A 27,396-nucleotide genomic window follows, 5' to 3' on the forward strand; every position below is an offset into this window, starting at 1 on the left:
ATGGATGGAAGTGTTATGGAGGGCGGGAGGAGGGCAGGTGTGCTGGAGGGCGGAGGGAGGGAAGGTGTGATGGAGGGAGGGAGGGAAGGTGTGATGGAGGGAGGGAGGGAGGGAAGGTGTGAGGGAGGGCGGGAGGGAGGGAAGGTGTGAGGGAGGAGGGAGGGAGGGAAGGTGTGATGGAGGGCGGGTGGGAGGGAAGGTGTGCTGGAGGGCGGGAGGGAGGGAAGGTGTGATGGAGGGCGGGAGGGAGGGAAGGTGTGATGGAAGGAGGGAGGGAGGGAAGGTGTGATGGAGGGAGGGAGGGAGGGAAGGTGTGATGGAGGGCAGGATGGAGGGAAGGTGTGAGGGATGGAGGGAAGGTGTGAGGGAGGGCGGGAGGGAGGGAAGGTGTGAGGGAGGGAGGGAGGGAGGGAAGGTGTGAGGGAGGGCGGGAGGGAGGGAAGGTGTGATGGAGGGCGGGAGGGAGGGAAGGTGTGAGGGAGGGAGGGAAGGTGTGATGGAGGGAGGGAGGGAGGGAAGGTGTGAGGGAGGGGAGGTGTGAGGGAGGGAGGGAAGGTGTGATGGAGGGCGGGAGGGAAGGTGTGAGGGAGTGCGGGAGGGAGGGAAGGTGTGAGGGAGGGCGGGAGGGAGGGAGGGAAGGTGTGATGGAGGGCGGGGAGGGAGAGAAGGTGTGATGGAGGGAGGGAGGGAAGGTGGAGGGAGGCAGGGAGGGAAGGTGTGATGGAGGGAGGGAAGGTGTGATGGAGGGCGGGAGGGAGGGAAGGTGTGATGGAGGGCGGGAGGGAGGGAAGTTGTGAGGGAGGGAGGCAGGGAAGGCGTGATGGAGGGCGGGAGGCAGGGAAGGTGTGATGGAGGGCAGGAGGGAGGGAAGGTGTGATGGAGGGAGGGAGGTGTGAGGGAGGGAAGGTGTGATGGAGGGAGGGAGGGAAGGTGTGAGGGAGGGCGGGATGGAGGGAAGGTGTGATGGAGGGCGGGAGGGAGGGAAGGTGTGATGGAGGGAGGGAGGGAAGGTGTGATGGAGGGCGGGGCGGGGCGGATCCAGGAGCCGCCCAGCGTTACTCGGTGATCGGGAGCTCCAGGTCCGGGAGCTCGGGGTTTGTGTTTGTGTTTTGGGGGATTTGGGGATCGCGCTCTGTGATGGGGAATTCCAGCTCCTTCCCGGGGCTCCAGCTCGGGTCGCGGGACAACCCGCTGCGGTTCAGGGATCAGGAGTTCGAGGCTGAGCGGAGCCGGTGCCTCCGGCAGGAGCGGCTCTTCCAGGATCCCCACTTCCCGGCTCAGCAGGAGTCTCTGGGGCAGCTGAAGGAGACCAGGATCGAGTGGATCCGAGCCAGTGTGAGTGAGACCGGGCCAGAGCCACTGGACTGGGTTAAACTAATGGACCGGACTGGACTGGGCTAAACTAATGGCCCGGACTGGAGTGGGTTAAACGAATGGACTGGACTGGACTAGGCTAAACTAATGGCCCGGACTGGACTAGGCTAAACTAATGGCCCGGACTGGACTGGGTTAAACGAATGGACTGGACTGGACTAGGCTAAACTAATGGCCCGGACTGGACTGGGCTAAACTAATGGCCCGGACTGGACTGGGTTAAACGAATGGACTGGACTGGACTGGGTTAAACTAATGGACCGGACTGGACTGGGCTAAACTAATGGACCGGACTGGACTGGGCTAAACTAATAGACCGGACTGGACTTGGCTAAACTAATGGACCGTACTGGACTGGGCTAAACTAATGGACTGGACTGGACTGGGTTAAACTAATGGACCGGACTGGGTTAAACTAATGGACCGGACTGGACTAAGCTAATGGACCGGACTGGGTTAAACTAATGGACCGGACTGGGCTAAACTAATGGCCAGAACTGGGTTAAACTAATGGACCGGTGTGGGCTAAACTAATGGACCGGACTGGGTTAAACTAATGGACCGGACTGGGTTAAACTAATGGACCGGACTGGGTTAAACTAATGGCCAGAACTGGGTTAAACTAATGGACTGAACTGGGTTAAACTAATGGACTGGACTGGGTTAAACTAATGGACCGGACTGGGTTAAACTAATGGACCGGATTGGGTTAAACTAATGGACCGGATTGGGTTAAACTAATGGACCGGAGTAGGTTAAACTAATGGACTGGACTGGGTTAAACTAATGGACCGGACTGGGTTAAGCTAATGGCCAGAACTGGGTTAAACTAATGGCCAGAACTGGGTTAAACTAATGGACTGGACTGGGTTAAACTAATGGACTGGACTGGGTTAAACTAATGGACCGGACTGGATTAAACTAATGGACCGGACTGGGTTAAACTAATGGCCAGAACTGGGTTAAACTAATGGCCAGAACTGGGTTAAACTAATGGACTGGACTGGGTTAAACTAATGGACCGGACTGGGTTAAACTAATGGACCGGACTGGATTAAACTAATGGACCGGACTGGGTTAAACTAATGGCCAGAACTGGGTTAAACTAATGGCCAGAACTGGGTTAAACTAATGGACTGGACTGGGTTAAACTAATGGACCGGATTGGGTTAAACTAATGGACCGGACTGGACTTGACTAAACTAATGGACCGGACTAGACTGAACTAATGGACCGTACTGGACTGGGCTAAACTAATGGACCGTACTGGACTGGGCTAAACTAATGGACTGGACTGGACTGGGCTAAACTAATGGACCGGATTGGACTAAACTAATGGACTGGACTGGGCTAAACTAATGGACCGTACTGGACTGGGCTAAACTAATGGACCGTACTGGACTGGGCTAAACTAATGGACCGTACTGGACTGGGCTAAACTAATGGACTGGACTGGACTGGACTGGGCTAAACTAATGGACCGGATTGGATTAAACTAATGGACCGGACTGGGTTAAACTAATGGACCGGACTGGGTTAAACTAATGGACCGGACTGCGTTAAACTAATGGACCGGACTGGGTTAAACTAATGGACTGGACTGGGTTAAACTAATGGACTGGACTGGGTTAAACTAATGGACCGGACTGGGTTAAACTAATGGCCAGAACTGGGTTAAACTAATGGACCGGAGTAGGTTAAAGTAATGGACTGGACTGGGTTAAACTAATGGACCGGACTGGGTTAAACTAATGGCCAGAACTGGGTTAAACTAATGGACCGGACTGGGTTAAACTAATGGCCAGAACTGGGTTAAACTAATGGACTGGACTGGATTAAACTAATGGCCAGAACTGGGTTAAACTAATGGACCGGACTGCGTTAAACTAATGGAACGGACTGGGTTAAAGTAATGGACCGGACTGGGTTAAACTATTGGACTGGACTGGGCTGAACTGGACTGGACAGATGTTAAACAGATTTAAATTGTAAAGTTCCAGTCTGGTGTTTCCAGAGCCAGCAGGTCCATGAGAACGATTTCTGGTCTTTCCTATATTTAGTGACGCACGGATTATTTCTGTTACTACATTAAAATACATAAAACATTTCTGCAGTGATAGCGCTGTACGATACTGTTCTTCGAAGGTTAGCACCTAACCTCCCCCGGATTGTGTCAGTATTTACAGGCAGTCCCCGGTAGTGTGTCAGTATTTACAGGCAGTCCCCGGGAGTGTGTCAGTATTTACAGGGAGTCCCCGGGAGTGTGTCAGTATTTACAGGGGGTCCCCGGGAGTGTGTCAGTATTTACAGGCAGTCCCCGGGAGTGTGTCAGTATTTACAGAGGGTCCCCGGGAGTGTGTCAGTATTTACAGGGAGTCCCCGGGAGTGTGTCAGTATTTACAGGGGGTCCCCGGGAGTGTGTCAGTATTTACAGGGAGTCCCCGGGAGTGTGTTAGTATTTACAGGGAGTCCCTGGGAGTGTGTCAGTATTTACAGGGGTGTCCCCGGGAGTGTGTCAGGATTTACAGGGAGTCCCTGGGAGTGTGTCAGTATTTACAGGGAGTCCCTGGGAGTGTGTCAGTATTTACAGGGGGTCCCCGGGAGTGTGTATGTATTTACAGGGGGTCCCTGGGAGTGTGTCAGTATTTACAGGGGGGTCCCCAGGAGTGTGTCAGTATTTACAGGGGGTCTCCGGGCGTGTGTCAGTATTTACAGGGAATCCCCGGGAGTGTGTCAGTATTTACAGGGGGTCCCTGGGAGTGTGTCAGTATTTACAGTGAGTCCCCGGGAGTGTGTCAGTATTTACAGGGGATCCCCGGGAGTGTGTCGGTATTACAGGGAGTCCCCGAGAGTGTGTCAGTATTTACAGGAAGTCCCCGGGAGTGTGTCAGTATTTACAGGGGGTCCCCGGGAGTGTGTCAGTATTTACAGGGAGTCCCCGGGGAGTGTGTCAGTATTTACAGAAGGTCCCCGGGAGTGTGTCAGTATTTACAGGGGGTCCCCGGGAGCGTGTCAGTATTTACAGGGAGTCCCCGGGAGTGTGTCAGTATTTACAGGGGGTCCCCGGGAGTGTGTCAGTATTTACAGGGGGTCCCCGGGAGTGTGTCAGTATTTACAGGGAGTCCCCGGGAGTGTGTCAGTATTTACAGGGAGTCCCCGGGAGTGTGTTAGTATTTACAGGGAGTCCCTGGGAGTGTGTCAGTATTTACAGGGGTGTCCCCGGGAGTGTGTCAGGATTTACAGGGAGTCCCTGGGAGTGTGTCAGTATTTACAGGGAGTCCCTGGGAGTGTGTCAGTATTTACAGGGGGTCCCCGGGAGTGTGTATGTATTTACAGGGGGTCCCTGGGAGTGTGTCAGTATTTACAGGGGGGTCCCCAGGAGTGTGTCAGTATTTACAGGGGGTCTCCGGGCGTGTGTCAGTATTTACAGGGAATCCCCGGGAGTGTGTCAGTATTTACAGGGGGTCCCTGGGAGTGTGTCAGTATTTACAGTGAGTCCCCGGGAGTGTGTCAGTATTTACAGGGGATCCCCGGGAGTGTGTCGGTATTTACAGGGAGTCCCCGAGAGTGTGTCAGTATTTACAGGAAGTCCCCGGGAGTGTGTCAGTATTTACAGGGGGTCCCCGGGAGTGTGTCAGTATTTACAGGGAGTCCCCTGGAGTGTGTCAGTATTTACAGGGAGTCCCCGGGGAGTGTGTCAGTATTTACAGAAGGTCCCCGGGAGTGTGTCAGTATTTACAGGGGGTCCCCGGGAGCGTGTCAGTATTTACAGGGAGTCCCCGGGAGTGTGTCAGTATTTACAGGGGGTCCCCGGGAGTGTGTCAGTATTTACAGGGGGTCCCCGGGAGTGTGTCAGTATTTACAGGGAGTCCCCGGGAGTGTGTCAGTATTTACAGGGGGTCCCCGGGAGTGTGTCAGTATTTACAGGGAGGTTCCCGGGAGCATAAGTTTATTTGAGGGGTTCACGGGAGCGTATCAATATTTGCCGAATGTCTGTGGGAGTGTATCAATTTTTGCAAGTAGCCCTTTACACAGAAAGGTTGAAATATACAATGCTGAATTGAGCCTCTCATTTCAATTTCCAGGAACTCTTTAGAAATCCCCGTTTCTTCGTGAAGTCGGTCGACGCCACCGACATCCGCCAGGGCGTACTGGGTAAGTTGTGCCGGCCACTGAGAACCCCTCAGTGACGACTCCTTCTCATTCTTAATTGTACACAAGCAGATAGACTCTGGAACAGTACCCATGGATTGGCGGGTAGCTAATGTTACCCCACTGTTCAAAAAGGGTGGTAGAGAGATAAGGGAGAACCAGTGGATGTGGTGTATTTGGATTCTCAAAAGACTTTCGATAAGGTCCCGCATAAGAGATTAGCGTGTAAAATTAAGGCACATGGGATTGGGGGCAAGGTATTGACTTGGATAGAGAACGGGTTGGCAGACAGAAAGCAAAGAGTTGGAATAAACGGCTCTTTTTCCGAGTGGCAGGCAGTGACTAATGGGGTACCGCAGGGATAGGTCCTTGGACCCCAGCTATTCACAATATATATTAATGATCTGGACGAGGGAACTAGATGTAATATCTCCAAGTTTGCAGATGACACAAAGCTGGGTGGGCATGTGTGCTGTGAGGAGGATGCCGAGAAACTCCAGGATGATTTGGACAGGTTGGGTGATTGGGCAGAAGCATGGCGGATGCAATATAACGTGGATAAATGCGAGGTTATCCACTTTGGTGTCAAAAACAGGAAGGCAGATTATTATCTGAATGGCAATAGATTGGGAGAAGGGGAAGTGCAACGAGAACTGGGCATCCTTGTGCACCAGTCGCTGAAAGTAAGCATGCAGTGCAGCAGGCGGTTAAGAAGGCAAATGGTATGTTGGCCTTCATAGCGAGAGGATTCGAGTACAGGAACAAAGATGTCTTGCTGCAGTTGTACAGGGCCTTGGTGAGACCACATCTTGAGTATTGTGTGCAGTTTTGGTCGCCTTATCTGAGGAAGGATGTTCTTGCCATGGAAGGAGTGCAGCGAAGATTCACCAGGCTGATACCTGGGATGGCAGGAATGACGTACGAGGAGAGATTGGGTCAATTGGGCTTATACTCGCTAGAGTTTAGAAGAATGAGAAGGGATCTCATTGAAACGTATAAAATTCTAACAGGACTAGACAGACTAGATGCAGGAAGGATGTTCCCGATGGCGGGGGAGTCCAGAACCAGGGTCACAGTCTAAGGATAAGGGGTAAGCCATTTAGGACAGAGATGAGGAGGAATTTCTTCACCCAGAGAGTGGTGAACCTGTGGAATTCTCTACCACAGAAGGCAGTAGAGGCCAATTCATTAAATATATTCAAGAAGGAGTTAAATATATTTCTTAAGGCTAAAGGGATCAAGGGATATGGGGAGAAAGCAGGGACCGGGTACTGAATTTGGATGATCAGCGATGATCGCATTGAATGGTGGAGCAGGCTCGAGGGGCTGAATGGCCTACTCCTGCTCCTATCTTCTATGTTTCTATCTATGTTTCTAGGACCAATGTTCCCTCTTATTTCTTTGGGGGTGGGGGGGGAGGTCCGGGGCCCCCTTTCACACACGCGCGAGAGACTTAACATTGAAAAGCCAGTGCCGGGGTCCGGGGCAGTGCAGCTTACAGGTAACGTGGTGCAAGACCCTGGTGGGAGTTGTTTGCAGAGCTCCTGGCAGTAGTGATGCGGTCAAGGGATGCACAAATACGGAGATCAGAGAAGCACGTCGCTAAAGTCAAAGCGGTTTTAATGAGAGGTTTTAATTTTCACATTGACTGGGAGAAGCAGAATAGCACAAGTCGGCAAATTTCTCGAGTGTATTTGGGGAACAATATGTTTGAGATGACAAGTGAACAGGCCAGACTAGATTTAGTGATAAATAACGAGCCAGAAATAGTTAACGATCTGACGGTAAGGGAAAAGTGAATTTGATGTTAATTTTGAAAGGGCGAATCACAAACCAAGGTCTTAACTTAAACTTAAACGTAACTAAGGCTAATTTCAAAGGGATGAGACATAAACTGAGCACCATCTACAAGGCACAAGTAAGGAGTGTGATGGAATACTCTCCACTTGCCTGGACGAGTGCAGCTCCAACAACACTCAAGAAGCTCGACACCATCCAGGACAAAGCAGCCCGCTTGATTGGCACCCCATCCACCACCTTAAACATTCTCTCCCTCCACCACCGGCGCACCGTGGCTGCAGTGTGTACCATCTACAAGATGCACTGCAGCAACTCACCAAGGCTTCTTCGGCAGCACCTCCCGATCCCGCGACCTCTTCCACCTAGAAGGACAAGGGCAGCAGGCGCATGGGAACACCACCAACTCCAAGTTCCCCTCCAAGTCACACACCATCCTGACTTGGAAATATATCGGCCGTTCCTTCATCGTCGCTGGGTCAAAATCCTGGAACTCCCTCCCTAACAGCACTGTGGGAGCACCTTCACCACACGGACTGCAGCGGTTCAAGAAGGTGGCTCACCACCATCTTCTCAAGGGCAATTAGGGATGGGCAATAAATGCTGGCCTTGCCAGCGACGCCCACATCCCATAAGCGAATTTAAAAAAACTGGGCCACACAGTTAAAGGGTAATTCTACAGACAAACAGTGCGAGACATTCAAAGGAGTATTTGGTACAATATAAGACCAGTACATATTATATATTACCAGTACATACACCATTAGCTAAAAGGCAAATGTTCCACTTGTGTATTTAGGAAACTGTGATCAACAAATGAGATAAGATACAATATAAAGAATATGCAAATTCAAGAAAAGTGGAAATGCAGGAGACTTGTGAGATCAAATAAAAGCAACAAAGAGTTACATTTCTATAGCGCCTTTCACGACCACCGGACGTCCCAAAGCGCTTTACAGCCAATGATGTGCATTTTGAAGTGTAGTCGCTGTTGTAATGTAGGAAACGCAGCAGCCAATTTGCGCACAGCAAGCTCCCACAAACAGCAATGTGATAATGACCAGATCATCTGTTTTTAGTGATGTTGATTGAGGGATAAATATTGGCCCCAGAACACCGGGGAGAACGCCCCCCTGCTCTTCTTCAAAATAGCACCATGGGATCTTTTACGTCCACCTGAGAGAGCAAACGGGGCCTCGGTTTAATGTCTCATCCAAAAAACGGCACCTCAGAGAGTGCAGCAGTCCCTCAGCACTGCACTGGGAGTGTCAGCCTAGATTTTTATGCTCAAGTCTCTGAAAAGAAATGGCTTACACAAATTTTTATCAGATAAGGGTATTAAGGGAGATGGACCAAGGGTGGGTAAATGGGGTCGAGATACAGATAGAAACATAGAAGATAGGAGCAGGAGTAGGCCATTCGGCCCTTCGAGCCTGCTCCGCCATTCAATGTGATCATGGCTGATCATCCAAACTCAGTACCCTGTCCCCGCCTTTTCCCCATATCCCTTGATCCCTTCAGCCTCAAGAAACATATCCAACTCTTTCTTGAATATATTTAATGAACTGGCCTCCACCGCCCTCTGTGGCAGAGAATTCCACAGGTTCACCACTCTCTGGGTGAAGAAATTCCTCCTCATTTCAGTCCTAAATGGCTTACCCCTTATCCTTAGACTATGACCCCTGGTTCTGGACTCCCCGGCCATCAGAAACATCCTTCCTGCATCTAGTCTGTCCAGACCTGACAGAATTTTATAGGTTTCGATGAGATCCCCTCTCAATCTTCTAAACTCCAGTGAGTATAAGCCCAATCGACACAATCTCTCCTCATACGTCATTCCCGCCATCCCAGGTATCAGCCTGGTGAATCTTCGCTGCACTCCCTCCATGGCAAGAACGTCCTTCCTCAGGTATGGTGACCAAAACTGCACACAATACTCAAGGTGCGGTCTCACCAAGGCCGTGTACAACTGTAGCAAGACATCCTTGTTCCTGTACTCGAACCCTCTTGCTACGAAGGCCAACATACCATTTGCCTTCTTAACCACCTGCTGCACCTGCATGCTTACCTTCAGCGACTGGTGCACAAGGACACCCAGGTCTCTTTGCACTTCCCCTTCTCCCAATCGATTGCCATTCAAATAATAATCTGCCTTCCTGTTTTTGCCACTAAAGTGGATAACCTCACATTTATCCACATTATAGTGCATTTGCCATGTTTCTGCCCAATCACCCAACCTGTCCAAATCGTACTGGAGTTTCCCGACATCCTCCTCGCAGCTTACCCTCCCGCCCAGCTTTGTGTCATCTGCAAATTTGGAGATATTACATCCAATTCCCTCATCCAGATCATTAATATATATTGTGAACAGCTGGGGTCCTAGGACCGATCCTTGCGGTACCCCACTAGTCACTGCCTGCCACTCAGCCATGATCTCATTGAACAAGCTCTAGGGGCTGAATGGCCTCCCCCTCCTCCTGTGTTCACACAAGCAACTGTGAAGAATGCCAGGTTCCAACTGAGACTTTGCCCTGTCGTTCCTCGTTCAGATACTGACTGACCTGCTGTGTATTTGGTTACGTTTTCGCTCTCTCCTTCTCTCTTCAGGCGACTGTTGGCTCCTGGCGGCCATGTCCTCACTGACCCTGGATGATCAGCTCTTCTCGTACGTGGTCCCAAGTGACCAGAGCTTTCAGAATCTGTACGCTGGGATCTTTCGCTTTCGGGTATGGAGAGCAAATGACAGAGCAGATGGCACCAGTGCGTCTGTTTGTCTGTGTGTGTGAGCGTGAGCGTGCGTCTGTGTTTGTACATCTGTATGTGTCCTTGTGTGTGTGTGTGTGCGTGTTCATGTATGTTTGTGTGTGCATGAGAGTGTATGTGTTCATGTGTGTTTGTGTGTGTTCGTGTACATTCGTGTGTGTGCATGTTCATGTATGTTTGTGTGTGCGTGTTCGTGTACATTAGCGTGTGTGCATGTTTGTGTGCATGTGCGTGTTCTGTATGTTTCTGTGTGTGCACGTTCGGGTATGCTCATGTGTGCGTGTTTATGTATGTTTGTGTGTGTGTTCGTGTACATTTGTGAGAGTGTGTGTGCGTGTTTGTATATGTTCATATGTGTGCATGTCCATGTATGTTTGTGTGTGCGTGTCTGTGTGTGTGTGTGTTTGTGCATGCATGTCGCGTATGTGTGTGTGTTCGTGTGTGTGTGTTCATGTATGTTCATGTATGTGCTCGTGCATGTGTTCCTGCGTATGTTTGCGTTGACTTATTGGTTTACCCTGGGCAGCAGAAGGAGCTACTGGTGGCTCCAGTACCCCTGGGTTAGGGAGGCTCAAATCAGCCGGGGTTCCAACTATCCTGTGGCCTCTGCTGTGAAGTCTGTGTAGATGTGCTTTATGGACAGGCATGGGGATGTGCCACCTCCCACAGTGGAATAGCCCTGTCTAGACTCGCATGTGAAGAATGGCCGCTTGAGTGAGGATGGCGGCAGCACCTGTGGAGAGATGCCCGCGCAGGAATCAGCGCCTTCGGGAGAAAAAGGACAGAAAATAGGCAAGGGGCCATTCTCAGTCGCAGGGACAGGATTTCAGGAAGTGCGATTAATTTCCCCTCTTCCTTCCTATCCTGTCTCCCTAGTTCTGGCAGTATGGGAGATGGGTGGAAGTGGTCATCGACGACCAACTCCCGACTCTGCACCAGAACCTGGTCTTTACCTCCTCGTCCTCGAAGAACGAGCTCTGGAGTGCTCTGCTCGAGAAGGCCTACGCCAAGTAGGTATTTCACATAAATGTTGTAACAAAGCGTTTCCTTACACGTTACACTGGGTTTGCTGTTACTACATGAGAGAATTGGTCTTTGAAAACTTTATGTGTGAATTTTATACTCCAGGTGAAGGATGTCATCATCGGAATAGAAGGCTTCTTATTTCAGCCAATCAGTGTAAAACCCTCTACATCATCCCATCAAACACTCCCAGGGCAGGTACAGCACGGGTTAGATACAGAGTAAAGCTCCCTCTACACTGTCCCATCAAACACTCCCAGGGCAGGTACAGCACGGGTTAGATACAGAGTAAAGCTCCCTCTACACTGTCCCATCAAACACTCCCAGGGCAGGTACAGCACGGGTTAGATACAGAGTAAAGCTCCCTCTACACTGTCCCATCAAACACTCCCAGGGCAGGTACAGCACGGGTTAGATACAGAGTAAAGCTCCCTCTACACTGTCCCATCAAACACTCCCAGGGCAGGTACAGCACGGGTTAGATACAGAGTAAAGCTCCCTCTACACTGTCCCATCAAACACTCCCAGGGCAGGTACAGCACGGGTTAGATACAGAGTAAAGCTCCCTCTACACTGTCCCATCAAACACTCCCAGGGCAGGTACAGCACGGGTTAGATACAGAGTAAAGCTCCCTCTACACTGTCCCATCAAACACTCCCAGGGCAGGTACAGCACGGGTCAGATACAGAGTAAAGCTCCCTCTACACTGTCCCATCAAACACTCCCAGGGCAGGTACAGCACGGGTTAGATACAGAGTAAAAAGCTCCCTCTACACTGTCCCATCAAACACTCCCAGGGCAGGTACAGCACGGGTTAGATACAGAGTAAAGCTCCCTCCACACTGTCCAATCAAACACTCCCAGGGCAGGTACAGCACGGGTTAGATACAGAGTAAAGCTCCCTCTACACTGTCCCATCAAACACTCCCAGGGCAGGTACAGCACGGGTTAGATACAGAGTAAAGCTCCCTCTACACTGTCCCATCAAACACTCCCAGGGCAGGTACAGCACGTGTTAGATACAGAGTAAAGCTCCCTCTACACTGTCCCATCAAACACTCCCAGGGCAGGCACAGCACGGGTTAGATACAGAGTAAAGCTCCCTCTACATTGCCCCATCAAACACTCCCAGGGCAGGTACAGCACGGGTTAGATACAGAGTAAAGCTCCCTCTACACTGTCCCATCAAACACTCCCAGGGCAGGTACAGCACGGGTTAGATACAGAGTAAAGCTCCCTCCACACTGTCCCATCAAACAGCTCCATGCCCCTGCTCTCCCATCCCTAGCTTAGCGCCGGGGGAGCTGCCCATCCCCCACCCGGCCCAGAGCAGCGAGTCAATCTAGAGCTCTGGTCCTGTGGGTCTCCATTTGCGGGGGAGGTGGGGAGAGTAAGCGTGTAAGAGTTAAAATGGTGATTCAAAATTGTGAAAGGTTTTGTTAGAGTGGATACAGAGAGAGTGTTTCCACTTGTGGGGAAGATCAAAACTAGAGGCCATCAATATAAGATAATCACCAAGAAATCCAATAGGGAATTCAGAAGAAACTTCTTTACCCAGAGAATGGCGAGAATGTGGAACTCGCTGCCACAGGGGGTGATTGAGGCGAATAGTATAGATGCATTTAAAGGGAGGCTGGACAAACATACGAGGGAGAAGGGAACAGAGGGTTATGCTGATAGATTTAGATGAGGAAAGACGGGAGGAGGCTCGAGTGGAGCATAAGAACATAAGAACATAAGAAGTAGGAGCAGGAGTAGGCCATACGGCCCCTCGGGCCTGCTCCGCCATTCAATAGGATCATGGCTGATCCAAACCTAGACTCACGTTCACTTCCCTGCCCTCTCCCCGTAACCCCTAATTCCCTTATCAGCTAGGAAACTGTCTATCTCCGTTTTAAATTTATTTAATGTCGCAGCTTCCACAGCTCTCTGGGGTAGCAAATTCCATAGATTTACTACCCTCTGAGTGAAGAAGTTTTTCCTCATCTCAGTTTTGAAACGGCAGCCCCTTATTCTAAGATTATGCCCCTAGTTCTAGTCTCACCCATCAGCGGAAACATCCTCCCCGCATCCACCCGATCAAGCCCCCTCACAATCTTATATGTTTCGATAAGATCGCCTCTCATTCTTCTGAATTCCAATGAGGAGAGGCCCAACCTACTCAACCTATCCTCATAAGTCAACCCCCTCATCTCCAGAATCAACCGAGTGAACCTTCTCTGAACTGCCTCGAGAGCAAGTATATCTTTTCTTAAATATGGAAACCAAAACTGTACGCAGTATTCCAGGTGTGGCCTCACCAGTACCCTGTATAACTGTATAAACGCCGGCATGGACTGGTTGGGCCAAATGGCCGGATTTTTTGCTGTATATCTGATGTAATATTATTTTCAAAAGAAAATGAGGAATGGCTTTGAATAAAGGCCCCGCTCACATGTAGCTTCGTAAACAGCAGCCGAACAGCAGAACCTGGCAGTGTGGCTAAACAGCGCTCGCTGTGAAACCAGAGTAACCAGTTTATATTAATTCCTGGGGCGCAATTTGAGAGAAATAATTGTCTATTGAAACCAGAGCATTGAATAAAGCTGCACAAAACCGCAACCCAACACCAGCCTACCTTGCACAAAACTCGGCTGCCCGCGTCCTAACTCACACCAAGTTCTGTTCGCCCATCATCCCTGTGCTCATCTTTCTGGATTGCTGCATCCTCGCATTTCTGGCAACATCCTTGTAAATTTTTTCTGTATACCCCACACCCCTCACTGTAACACTCTGATATACCCCACACCCCTCACTGTAACACTCTGATATACCCCACACCCCTCACTGTAACACTCTGATATACCCCACACCCCTCACTGTAACACTCTGATATACCCCACACCCCTCACTGTAACACTCTGATATACCCCACACCCCTCACTGTAACACTCTGATATACCCCACACCCCTCACTGTAACACTCTGATATACCCCACACTCCTCACTGTAACACTCTGATATACCCCACACCCCTCACTGTAACACTCTGATATACCCCACACCCCTCACTGCAACACTCTGATATATCCAACACCCCTCACTGTAACACTCTGATATACCCCACACTCCTCACTGTAACACTCTGATATACCCCACACCCCTCACTGTAACACTCTGATATACCCCACACCCCTCACTGTAACACTCTGATATACCCCACACCCCTCACTGTAACACTCTGATATACCCCACACCCCTCACTGTAACACTCTGATATACCCCACGCCCCTCACTGTAACACTCTGATATACCCCACACCCCTCACTGTAACACTCTGATATACCCCACACTCCTCACTGTAACACTCTGATATACCCCACACCCCTCACTGTAACACTCTGATATACCCCACACCCCTCACTGTAACACTCTGATATACCCCACACCCCTCACTGTAACACTCTGATATACCCCACATCCCTCACTGTAACACTCTGATATACCCCACACCCCTCACTGTAACACTCTGATATACCCCACACCCCTCACTGCAACACTCTGATATATCCAACACCCCTCACTGTAACACTGATATACCCCACACCCCTCACTGTAACACTCTCATATACCCCACACCCCTCACTGTAACACTCTGATATACCCACACCCCTCACTGTAACACTCTGATATACCCCACACCCCTCACTGTAACACTCTGATATACCCCACACCCCTCACGGTAACACTCTGATATACCCCACACCCCTCACTGTAACACACTGATATACCCCACACCCCTCACTGTAACACTCTGATATACCCCACACCCCTCACTGTAACACTCTGATATACCCCACACCCCTCACTGTAACACTCTCTGATATACCCCACACCCCTCACCGTAACACTCTGATGTACCCCACACCCCTCACTGTCACACTCTCTGATATACCCCACACCCCTCACTGTAACACTCTCATATACCCCACACCCCTCACTGTAACACTCTCATATACCCCACACCCCTCACTGTAAGATGTTCTTTTGAAGAATTAAGCCTCGGTAATAGCGAAGTTCATTATATTGCGAGGAAGTTGAAATTCGGCTCTTGCTCCTGTAGGATTAACGGTTCCTATGCCAGTTTACGGGGTGGCCTTGTGTCGGAGGCGATGGAGGATTTCACCAGCGGCATTGCTGTGTCCATGGAGCTGGGCTCCACTAAATCGGACGAGATGTGGGTGTTGGTGAAGCGCGCTCTCACCAAGCAAACCCTGCTGTCTTGCAGTATCGAGGTAATGTCATCACACCCGCACTTTCTGAACCGTTGATCTGTCAACAGCGCCGAGAGGCTCCAGCACAGTGTTACCAGGCAGCCTGCAGACATGCCCCCGGCTCCTCCGTTCCTTGACCCTTGGGTTTCCCGGGAGACTCCCCGGAATGGCCCATGGATCTCCCCGGGAGATCGTCAGGCTTTGAATTTCCCGCCACAGCACCAGCCATGCCCCCCACAACACCCCCCCTTCCCCCGAGGTCTGAGATCGGAGAGGGGTGGGGGGCAGAGAGTGACACTGGGGAATGGGGGTCCAGGGAGATGGGAATGGGGGTCGAGGGAGAGAGGGGGATTGGGGGGTTGTGGCTCAGGGGAGATTGGGCGTTGGGGGGCACGGGGGGATAGAGGGAGCATGGCCTGGAGGATCCCTATTGTGGGGTACTTGTTCCGAGTGCCTCGCTCTGTGGGAAAATTGTCCACTTGGCTCATCTTCACAGCAGCATGAGCGAAGTCAGGAAATTGCCTGGGTATCCAGGAGGACAGGTTATAAGAACATAAGAATTAGGAGCAGGAGTCGGCCATTCGGCCCCTCCTGCCATTCAATAAGATCATGGCTGATCTTCAAACTCAACTCCACTTTCCCGCCCGATCTCCATATCCCTCGATTCCCCTAGAGTCCAAAAATCTATCGATCTCAGCCTTGAATATACTCAAAGACTCAGCATTCACAGCCCTTTGGGCAGAGAATTCCAAAGATTCACCACCCTCTGAGTGAAGAAATTCCTCCTCATCTCAGTCTTAAATGGCCGACCCCTTATCCTGAGACTGTGACCCCTGGTTCTAGACTCTCCAGCCAGGGGAAACAGCCTCTCAACATCTACCCTGTCAATCCCCCCTCAGAATCTTGTATGTTTCAATGGAAGGATATTTACATGTCCTAGCCCCTTTGGGGCTATCCCGGATCATCTCAGATGTTCACTTTCAACTAAAGGTTGAGGTAGCCGAATCCTAAAGACGCTTAAATAACAACAGAAAATGCTGGAAAAACTCAGCAGGCCAGGCAACATCCGTGGAGAGAGAAATAGAGTCAACGTGTCGAGTCAAACTCTTTGTCAAGACTGGAAAGGCACAGGAAATGAAATAGATCGAAAGGCAGGGCTGGGAGAGAACAAAAGAGAAATGAGACATTAAGAGGTAGTCAAAACGAGACGAGATGGTGATAGGACTAGTGGAGACAAAAGATGGCTCTAGATTAGGTGTGAAATGCGCTGGCAGAATGGGAGACAGCTGCCACTTAACTGGGTCTAAAGGTCCGGGCTATCTCTCCCTAAAGGGAAGGAACAACCCGAGAATGTTACTGTCCTCCAGATAGCGCTTTTATTAAGTTTAGCCAGACTGTAACGTCCCGGATTTACGAGGGTCCAGAGATCTCCCCTCAGAAATGTATCTCTTCATCAAAGAGTGTACAGAGATTGGGTTCACAAGTTATTGATACAGAAGACTTATGTGAGACAATTCTAAAAATATGCAAAGATTTATTAAAAGAACCAACATATGATTTACAGTTGGTGAATCAGTCACAGAAACATAAACAAATAGGAGCAGGAGTCGGCCATTCGGCCCTTCGAGCCTGCTCCGCCATTCAATATGATCATGGCTGATCCTCTATCTCAATACCATATTCCCGCTCTCCCCATATCCCTTGATGCCTTTTGTGTCTAGAAATCTATCTATCGCCTTCTTAAATATATTCAGTCAATCGCAACCTTAACAATTCTAAAAAGAGAAAAAATACAATTTTATTTTTAACAGAGAATCTTACTTTTAAATCTTAACTTCGCTTCAGTATTGCAGTTCTTAAAATTTTCTATACGGGATATCCATCAACTATCAAGGTAGCAGTTACCTTCAATCCTGAGGTACAAAAGAGTGGGGGGCCACAGAGCTGCCCCTGTAGTCGAAAATCGCTTTGCCCCATTAAAGCGAGTCTGATTATCTCATTCGAGACTTCAATATTTATACCCTTTTTCAGTTGTATTTCATAAGGTTTTTTGTTGATCCAAGTTAATTATCACTAATCATCTTTTAGCTGACCCCTGCACTTCTTACTGCTGCATCATCAGTAGTTATTGGGAGTTTACCGTTTATGTTCACAGGGCCGATGTCCTTTGTCTGTGCATTATCCTTTACATCATTCTTAAGAAGTTTAATCAGGATCATTTATCCAGGGTTGACCATTGTCCTGTTTTAATAAGGTTACCCATTCAGGGCCAACAACTGTCCTGTCCCAACAAGGCCAGAATTCTTTCATAGCTAGAATTTTCAAATCCAGCTCGTCATGTTTTTAAAGAGGTTATAAGGTAGAATTCCTTCATAGGTAGTGTATTTTTCTAAAAAGGTTATAAGGTAGAATTCCTTCACATCAATGAGCTCACCCCTCATTCTTCCAAACTCCAGAGAGTATCGGCCCATTCTACTCAATCTCTGCTCATAGGACAACCCTTCCATCCCAGGAATCAATCAAGAGAACTTTCATTCAAGCACCTCTAAGGCAAGTATGTCCTTTCTCAGATAAGGAGACCAAAGCTGTGCACAGTTATATCATTTACAAACAACCTTTTAGCCGGTAGGATTAGCGAGGTGTGTTGGGATAAATAATCTCGGCCTGCAGCGTCAGTCTGGATTCCTGGGATAGGGGAACGGGATCTCGGAGATTGGTGCTGATTCCAAAGCTAACGATCTGGATTGTTCCAGGCCAGTAACCCAGAGGATCTGGAGAAGGACAACGGCCTTGGGTTGATGTACGCGCACGCTTACGCCATCATGGACGCGGACACGGTGAGTACCTGGCCTGCAACGAGCCGGCGCCCGGCGGAAGATGCCAACCGCGTGATCACGCGGGTTCCCGTTTCCGAGCCGCGGAGATGCAGAGTGGTCCGCACGGTGCGGGGCCGCGCTCAGACATGTTGCGCCTGCCATCTACTTCTTTGCGTTCCCGTCTCAGCCGCCATTACTGCAGTGCTCTAGGCGAGTGCACGCCGACAGATGCCCACTGCGCTCGGCATTTCGTTCACGGGTTCTATCAATAAGCAGGAGCTGGCGCACCCCATCACTGTTACCTGTTTTACTGTCGATTTTGACCCACTCATTTCCCGTCACCAGGTGAAGTACGACCGCTCCTCGGTTAGACTCCTCCAATTGAGGAACCCATGGGGTCACACGGAGTACAACGGGCCGTGGAGCGACAGGTAACCGGCAGAACTCTTCACTTTGGTTTGGTGAATTTTGTGCTCATCCAAGTAAGGGATGTTAGTACGGCCACTGAAGACACCCACTGTCCCATCAGACACTCCCAGGGCAGGTACAGCACGGGTTAGATACAGAGTAAAACTCCCTCTACACTGTCCCATCAGACACTCCCAGGGTAGGTACAGCACGGGATAGATATAGAGTAAAGCTCCCTCGACACTGTCTCAACAAACACTCCCAGGGCAGGTACAGCATGGGTTAGATACAGAGTAAAGCTCTCTCTATATTGTCCCATCAAACACTCCCAGGGCGGGTACAGCCTGGGTTAGATACAGAGTAAAGCTCCCTCTACACTGCCCCATCAAACACTCCCGGGGCAGGTACAGCACGGGTTAGATACAGAGTAAAGCTCCCTCTACACTGTCCCATCAAACACTCCCAGGGCAGGTACAGCACGGGTTAGATACAGAGTAAAGCTCCTTCAGCGTGCCTCGTTCTCCGAGAGCAGCAATGTGACACTTACCACTCATCCCGAGAAGAGAACTCTCTGAGTCGATACTTCCAATTTAGTGCCAGTTTGTACTCGGCGGAATCTGGATTTGTCCAAACTGATTTCATTTCAGACCTTGGCGGACTCTCAGCCCGTTGGTCTGGGCCGGATTCCCCAGCTCCCGGGCACGGTCAACATTTGTTCTTCTTGTCACAGGTCTTCCAATTGGAACAGCGTGAGCAATGAGGAGAAGGCCAGACTGAAGCTGAAGATTAAGGAGGACGGGGAGTTCTGGTAGGTGCTTCACTCCAAACCTTGGTTCTGAACCAGTGCCGAGAGTGAGAGAGTCCTTTGCTGATATAGGGCGGGGTGGGGGGGGGGTGCCGTTACTGAAGGGTGAGTTGTGGCTCAGTGCTGGGACAGTTGTTAGTCGGTGGGGCAGTGACACGGGCAGCCTTTACTGGCTGATGGTTAACATAAGAAGATTAGAATTAGGAGCAGGAGTCGGCCATTCGGCCCCTCCACTGCTCCACTGTCCAATAAGATCATGGCTGATCTTCGACCTCATCTCCACTTTCCCGCCCGATCTCCATATCCCTTGATTCCCCTAGAGTCAAAAAATCTATCGATCTCAGCCTTGAATATACTCAACGAGCATCCACAGCCCTCTGGGGTAGAGAATTCCAAAGATTCACAACCCTCTGAGTGAAGAACTTCCTCCTCATCTCAATCTTAAATGGCCGACCCCTTATCCTGAGACTGTGACCCCTGGTTCTAGACTCTCCAGTCAGGGGGGAAACAACCTCTCAGCATCTACCCTGTCAATCCCCCCCTCAGAATCTTATATTGGTTTTTAAAGGAGACTTTCGCCTTCGTACTCCGACAGAGGTATTACGCCCCCGCTGGGTATCCAGCGCAAGATAAGGGAGAGGCCAAGAAAACCACATGATAGAGAGGCACATCAGGGTGCTGGCATGCCTGTCTTCACCACAGGGCTGGAGAGCGAGCAGGGTGAAGCTCCATCACTTTCAGCGGTGCGGTTCCCTCAGAGCCCTGGCTTGCGGAGGGGCGGTCAGTCGGGACTCCTGGTCGCTATCCAATGGCTTCAGATGGCAAATCTGCGCAGGTGTGATTATCCCCGCCCCCACCCCCCCCCCCCCCCCCACAAGTGGACACTCTCAAGGTGGGAGCCGAGACCCTGAGGGATAGAAATCCGTCTGGGGGCGGTCGCTGCTCTTGTTGAAGTCAATGGAATCGAATATTGGGCTGGGCGTATAACGGGCGGCCGAGGTGATACCACCCACTTTGCGCGAGCGCCCCACACGGATTTCTACCCCTCAGTATCTCGGCTCACACCTTGAGAGTATCCATTTGGGCCAAGTACTCGAGGGCGGTTTGAGGATGTCTGGCGGGGGGAGCGAGGGGGGGGCGATGAAATCGCACACATTTCTAAAGTCCTGTTTGGGATTGGCAGCAAGCCCTTCCTATTCTGTCTCCTGTGCAGCGCCTTGGGACCTTCAACTCCGTTAAAGGCGCTATGTAACTGCAAGTTGCTGTTCGTTCCGGAGACGTGACATTCAGCAATGGAGGAACATTTTGGTTTCAAGACTGTGTGTCAGCCGTGGCTCAGTGGGCAGCACTCTTGCCTCTGAGTCAGTAGGTCGTGGGTTCAAGCCACCACTCCAGAGACTTGAGCACGTAAAGCTAGGCTGACACTCCCAGTGCAGTACTGAGGGAGTGCTGCATTGTCAGAGGTGCCATCTTTTGGATGAGACGTTAAACCGAGGCCCCGTCTGCTCTCTTGGGTGGACGTGAAAGGTCCTACAGCGACTATTTTGAAGACGAGCAGGGGGAGTTCCCCCCGGTGTCCTGGGGCCAATATTTATCCCTCAACCAACATCACTAAAAAGAGATTATCTGGTCATTATCACATTGCTGTTTGTGGGAGCTTGCTGTGCGCAAATTGGCTGCTGCGTTTCCCACATTACAACAGTGACTACACTTCAAAAAAGTACTTCATTGGCTATAAAGTGCTTTGGGACGTCCGGTGGTCGTGAAATGCAAGTCTTTCTTTTATATCCGGATTCTGTTTTAGGTTGAATACGCATCCGGGTCAAAGCTGTTGGACCTCGCTCACTAACCTTTTTGTTCCGTGTCTCACTCCCTCCCTGTGCAGGATACCGGCTAATATATTCGTGGAGAGCTTCACACAGATGGAGCTGTGCAGTCTCAATCCCCTGTGCCAACACAGCACCAACTGCGTGTGGGCCTTGACTTGCCACGAGGGCATGTGGATGTCAGGAATCAGCGCCGGTGGCAACGCTAACGAAGGTACGGGCGCCGAACGCCACGCTGCACGGCGCCCAGTGACGCCTCTCGGCCACGCCGCCGCCGCTGCCGCCGAGCGGCATCAACTGTTACTCATTGGAGTTCAGAAGAATGAGAGGCGATCTTATTGAAACATATAAGATTGTGAAGGGGTTGGATCGGGTGGATGCAGGGAAGATGTTCCCAATGATGGGTGAAACTAGAACTAGGGGGCATAGTCTTAGAATAAGGGGCCACTCCTTCAAAACTGAGATGAGGAGGAACTACTTCACTCAGAGGGTGGTAGGTCCATGGAATATGCTGCCCCAAAAAGCTGTCAAAGCTACATCATTACATAAATTTAAAACAGAAATAGACAGTTTCCTAGAAGTAAAGGGAATTAAGGGTTACGGGGAGCGGGCAGGAATTTGGACATGAGTCTAGGTTCGGATCGGTCATGGCCCTGTGGGTAGCGGAGCGGGCCCAGGGGCCGTGTAGCCTGATCCTGCTCCTATTTCGTGTGTCTAATTCTGTTAGATTCAGGAGATGGTTCTGTGATAGTGGATTGGCGGTTAGGATCAGATCAGCCATGGTCTTATTGAATGGCGGAGCAGGCTCGAGGGGCCGATTGGCCTACTCCTGCTCCTATTTCTTATGTTCTTACACATTGCGAGACACGGGCAAAGGGCACCAAGGTTGAGAAGAGTCGGCGCGAAAGGCATTAAGGTGGAAAAGCCTGCTGATAGTAAGAGGAAGGGCAGGACCGAGGGAGAGGTGAGGAGGTGTGCCACACTTTTTGAGGCCCTGAGGTATAATGAGTTGGAGAGGGGAGGACGTGTTGATGCGTTTCGAGACAGTGTGAGCATGCAGAGGAGCTGTTAGCTGCTTAGGGTTGATTGGCACAGTCCCAACTGCCTCCTTCTTTCTGCTGATTTCTGTTCATTTAAAATTTGCAATGCTGCAAATGAATCAGAAAGACATGTGTCTTTCACAACCTCAGGATGTCCCGAGGCACTTTAAGCCAATTTATTACTTTTGAAGTGTAGTCACTGTTGTAATGTGGGAAACGCAGCAGCCAATTTGCACACGGCAAGCTTCCACAAACAGCAATGTGATAATGACCGGATAATCTGTTTTTGTTATGTTGGTTGAGGGATAAATATTGGCCCCAGGGAGAACTCCCCCTGCTCTTCTTCAAAATAGTGCCATGGGATCTTTCACATCCACCTGAGAGAGCAGATAGAGAGATCCGACAGTGCAGCACTCCCTCAGTACCGCACTGGGAGTGTCAGCCTAGATTTATGTGCTCAAGTCTCTGGAGTGGGACTTGAACCCACGACCTATTCTGACTGAGAGATGAGAGTGCGGCCCACTGGGCCACGGCTGACACTTGTGCATCGACTGGTTGGGTTGGAGGGTTGACGGTGAGCCCTGGCGGAACCGGCCCCAGACTCGCTATGCTATCTTCTCTTTGGGTAACTGGGTCCTGGCACTCAGTTAGTTACTGCGGGACAGAGTCGCATTTCCACACGGTAGACACGACACAGGTTGGAGCATGTTACAGCGCAGTAATGGCTTGGGGCGCTGGGCGGTGGGTTGACAAGGTGTCAGATACCACAAGTGTGAATAGTTTCCCAGTATCATTTCAACTGTGAAGCGAGTTGCATTCTTTGAGCAAGCTCCAGCCTGCGTCCTTCTGCGAAATGCGTGCGGCTGGAGAGGCGGGGGAGATGAGTTTCATCCACTTTCGTGCAACAGTTGTTTTAATAAGTGGCGGTTTCTGAGGTGAACAAAGCCTCCTGCAATCGAACCCTCTGATTGAGACTGCAACCACAAGGGATTGGTAAGCCTATAGGTATCTAGCTAAGATAGGTCTATCTAGATAAATCTATCGATACAAAGATGGGAGGGAAAGCAGTGAGTGAGGATGACATAAAAAACCTGCAAAAGGACATAGACAGGCTAAGTGAGTGGGCAGAAATTTGGCAGATGGAATATAATGTTGGAAAGTGTGAGGTTATGCACTTTGGCAGAAAAAATCAAAGAGCAAGTTATTATCTAAATGGAAAGAAACTGCAAAGTGCTACAGTACAAAGGGATCTGGGGGTCCTGGTGCATGAAACACAGAAGGTTAGTATGCAGGTACAGCAGATGATCAGGAAGGCCAATGGAACCTTGGCTTTTATTGCAAGGGGGTTGGAGTATAAAAGCAGGGAAGTCTTGCTTCAGTTATACAGGGTACTGGTGAGGCCACACCTGGAATACTGCGTGCAATTTTGGTTTCCATATTTAAGAAAAGATATACTTGCTCTCGAGGCAGTTCAGAGAAGGTTCACTCGGTTGATTCCGGAGATGAGGGGGTTGACTTATGAGGAAAGGTTGAGTAGGTTGGGCCTCTACTCATTGGAATTCAGAAGAATGAGAGGCGATCTTATCGAAACATATAAGATTGTGAGGGGGCTTGATCGGGTGGATGCGGGGAGGATGTTTCCACTGATGGGTGAGACTAGAACTAGGGGGCATAATCTTAGAATAAGGGGCTGCCCTTTCAAAACTGAGATGAGGAGAAACTTCTTCACTCAGAGGGTAGTAAATCTATGGAATTTGCTACCTCAGAGAGCTGTGGAAGCTGCGACATTAAATAAATTTAAAACAGAGATAGACAGTTTCCTAGCAGATAAGGGAATTAAGGGTTATGGGGAGCGGGCAGGGAAATGGACGTAAGTCTAGGTTCGGATCAGCCATGATCCTATTGAATGGCGGAGCAGGCCCGAGGGGCCGTATGGCCTACTCCTGCTCCTACTTCTTATGTTCTTATCTGTGGATAGAGTGCATACAACAGCGTACAGTTACATAGACACGCGGAGATTTTTTAAATATTGAGAACCCCCCGCCCACCCCACCCCCCACCCCGCCTGGCCCCTTCCTCCCCATGGGTTGAAGGGTCAGACCCAAAGTGCAGGGCAGCACCGAGGGTGAAAAGCGTGAGAGAAGCTGCTGTCACGAATCGGAAGGTCGTGGGTTCAAGTCTCACTCCGGGCCTGGAGCCCATCATCCAGACCGACGCTCACAGTGCAGCGCCGAGGGAGTGCCGCGCTGTTGGAGGTGCCGTCTTTCGGATGCGACGCTAAACCGAGGCTCCCGTCTGGCCGTCCAGGCGGACGTTAAAGATCCCACGGTGCTGTTGGAAAAAGAGCCGGGAGTTGTGGCCAACATTCCCCCCTCAACCAAAGCTCCCCCCCAAAAAAAAAATATCACCCGGGATCTTGCTGTGCAGTATTTGGCTGCCGCGTTCACCTACATTACAACAGTGACTACACAAAAAAAGTAATTCATCGCAAGTAAAATAGTCTGAGACGTCCTGAGAGCCTGATTAAGGTGCTTTATAAATGTTAGAGCTATTTTAAATCAGACAGTAGTGGTTAGGTGACGCAAAGTTTGACTTTGAAAACTGTATAGAAGGGAAGCCTCAGATTGTGTAGATTGGGCCGATATTCTCTGGAGTTTAGAAGAATGAGAGGAGATGTCATTGAAACATACAAGACTCTGAAGGGGGATTGACAGGATAGATGCTGAGAGGTTGTTTCCCCCTGGCTGGAGAGTCTAGAACCAGGGGTCACAGTCTCAGGATAAGGGGTCGGCCATTTAAGACTGAGATGAGGAATTTCTTCACTCAGAGGGTGGTGAATCTTTGGAATTCTCTACCCCAGAGGGCTGTGGGTGCTCAGTCGTTGAGTATATTCAAGGCTGAGATCGATAGATTTTTGGACTCTAGGGGAATCAAGGGATATGGAGATCAGGCGGGAAAGTGGAGTTTTTAAAAATGTTTAATTTATTTGTTTATGGGATGTGGGCATCGCTGGCAAGGCCAGCATTTATTGCCCATCCCTAGTTGCCCTTGAGAAGGTGGTGGTGAGCCGCCTTTTTGAACCGCTGCAGTCCGTGTGGTGAAGGTGCTCCCACTGTGCTGTTAGGTAGGGAGTTCCAGGACTTTTACCCAGCGACGATGAAGGATCGGCGATATATTTCTAAGTCAGGATGGTGTGTGACTTGGAGGGGAACTTGGAGGTGGTGGTGTTCCCGTGCGCCTGCTGCCCTTGTCCTTCTAGGTGGAAGAGGTCACGGGTTTGGGAGGTGCTGTCGAAGATCAGCCATGATCTTATTGAATGGCGGAGCGGGCTCGAGGGGCCGTATGGCCAACTCCTGCTCTTAATTCTTATGTTCTTATGTTCTGAGGGAGGTGAAGACACACAAGGGTGGGAGATTGAGGTACAGCCCGGGGAGTGTTAGAACTGTAGGAGCTGGAGTTACAGCTCCAAATGGTGCTCCATCTGTGGGAGCTTGAAGTAGAGTCCCAAGGGGTGCTAGATCTGTGGGAGCTTGAGGTAGAGTCCCAAGTAGAGTCCCAAGGGGTGCCAGATCTGTGGGAGCTTGAGGTAGAGTCCCAAGTAGAGTCCCAAGGGGTGCCAGATCTGTGGGAGCTTGAGGTAGAGTCCCAAGGAGTGCTAGATCTGTGGGAGCTTGAGGTAGAGTCCCAAGGGGTGCTAGATCTGTGGGAGCTTGAGGTAGAGTCCCAAGGAGTGCTAGATCTGTGGGAGCTTGAGGTAGAGTCCCAAGGAGTGCTAGATCTGTGGGAGCTTGAGGTAGAGTCCCAAGGGGTGCTAGATCTGTGGGAGCTTGAGGTAGAGTCCCAAGGGGTGCTAGATCTGTGGAAGCTTGAGGTAGAATCCCAAGGGGTGCTAGATCTGTGAGAGCTTGAGGTAGAGTCCCAAGGGGTGCTAGATCTGTGGGAGCTTGAGGTAGAGTCCCAAGGGGTGCTAGATTGACCGTCTGTTTAGGAATATGGGAATACTTGGAGAGCAGATACATAACGGAACATGTCCATTGTGTAACTGGACAGTAGTCAGGGATGCCAATCTCTAAGGGCTGGCAACATTCAGTGGACTTCCCTCTGAGCCCGGAGCTCGCAGATTCACTGACATTTCTCTTATTCTCTCCTGGTTCGCTCCCCCTCCCCCCCCCCAACCCACTTACACTAGAAACGTTTTGGACAAACCCCCAGTACAGACTGACACTGCTCGAGGAGGACGATGATCCAAATGATGATGAGGTGTCCTGCACGGTCACAGTGGAACTCCTCCAGAAATACGGCCGAAAGAAAGATAAGATCAACTTCCTCTACATCGCGTTCTTCATCTTTGCAGTGAGTAACTCCAACATCATCCGACACACACACACACAGATGTGTGTACTGAACAATGTGTTACACAGGGAGCTATACATATACGAGCGCTGAAAATGGGGAAAAATCTTGCAAGTAAAATGAAGGCTAATAGCAAATGGTTTTATCAATATACTAAGGGGGAAAAATTCAGTTGTTTGCGCCTCCCGTTAGCGCGTTAAGAGGGCGCCAATTGGGGCGCAAAGCCACTCGCGCCCGGGCGCGGCGATGTTTGCGCCGCTCGCAAAATTAACTAGACATTTTGCGGCAGCACTAACCACTACCGCCACGATCTCCTGCGCCGGCAGATTGTGACGTCAGTCGAGTGCGCAACGTCCCGGTAGCGCCCCGGACTGGATATTGAGTGGCGCCCCCTGCCTTACCGCCTGCCGCTAGCAACGACAGGTTGAGGGGAGCGTTATGCTGTCAGAAAGGGACTGGGGGAGCGCTATTTAAAGGCGACCGCTTCCTGCCATTTTTTGTCGGTGACATTTTTGCACCACGCATTCTGAGAGAGAGAGAGAGAGACTTCTGGAGAGATTCAACGCTGTGTGAAGGAGTTTTGGATACTGAGCAGCACTTTGCAGGTTCATTTTGATTTGCCCTTCCTTGCATCGCCAGCGCTCTGAGGTAGCGCCTCGCTCCTCGGACTTTGCGCCTTAAGACAGGTGTGAAGCACCTGATTTAGCACTCCAATCACCTCCAGGGGCGATAAAAGCCAAGTTTGCAGTCGGGGGCGATAATTAGCGCCAGGCGCTAAACTTTGC

General features: G+C 50.4%; 1 protein-coding gene across 1 annotated transcript; it reads left to right on the forward strand.

Annotated features, from left to right (window-relative positions):
- The first annotated feature begins 1,034 nt into the window (after positions 1–1,034).
- Positions 1,035–26,704, forward strand: LOC147096780 (calpain-3-like). Its single transcript, XM_085973130.1, has 10 exons — positions 1,035–1,335; positions 5,460–5,529; positions 9,931–10,049; positions 10,963–11,096; positions 15,213–15,384; positions 18,117–18,200; positions 18,525–18,610; positions 19,318–19,395; positions 21,278–21,432; positions 26,448–26,704. The coding sequence occupies exons 1-10, from the start codon at positions 1,138–1,140 to the stop codon at positions 26,702–26,704; spliced, it is 1,353 nt and encodes a 450-aa protein (XP_085829256.1). The 5' UTR covers positions 1,035–1,137.
- The last annotated feature ends 692 nt before the right edge of the window (positions 26,705–27,396 follow it).

Source organism: Somniosus microcephalus, chromosome 34 (genome assembly GCF_052327205.1).
Source record: "Somniosus microcephalus isolate GS21.2 chromosome 34, FLI_Smic_1.0, whole genome shotgun sequence".
Taxonomy (NCBI): Eukaryota; Metazoa; Chordata; class Chondrichthyes; order Squaliformes; family Somniosidae; genus Somniosus; species Somniosus microcephalus.

Bases quoted from the DNA above. Each gene is read 5' to 3' on its own strand.
- LOC147096780 (XM_085973130.1), top strand. From the start codon at position 1,138: ATGGGGAATTCCAGCTCCTTCCCGGGGCTCCAGCTCGGGTCGCGGGAC. The intron at 1,336-5,459 runs GTGAGTGAGACC...TTCAATTTCCAG, and splicing joins TCGAGTGGATCCGAGCCAGT to GAACTCTTTAGAAATCCCCG. The intron at 5,530-9,930 runs GTAAGTTGTGCC...TTCTCTCTTCAG, and splicing joins CATCCGCCAGGGCGTACTGG to GCGACTGTTGGCTCCTGGCG.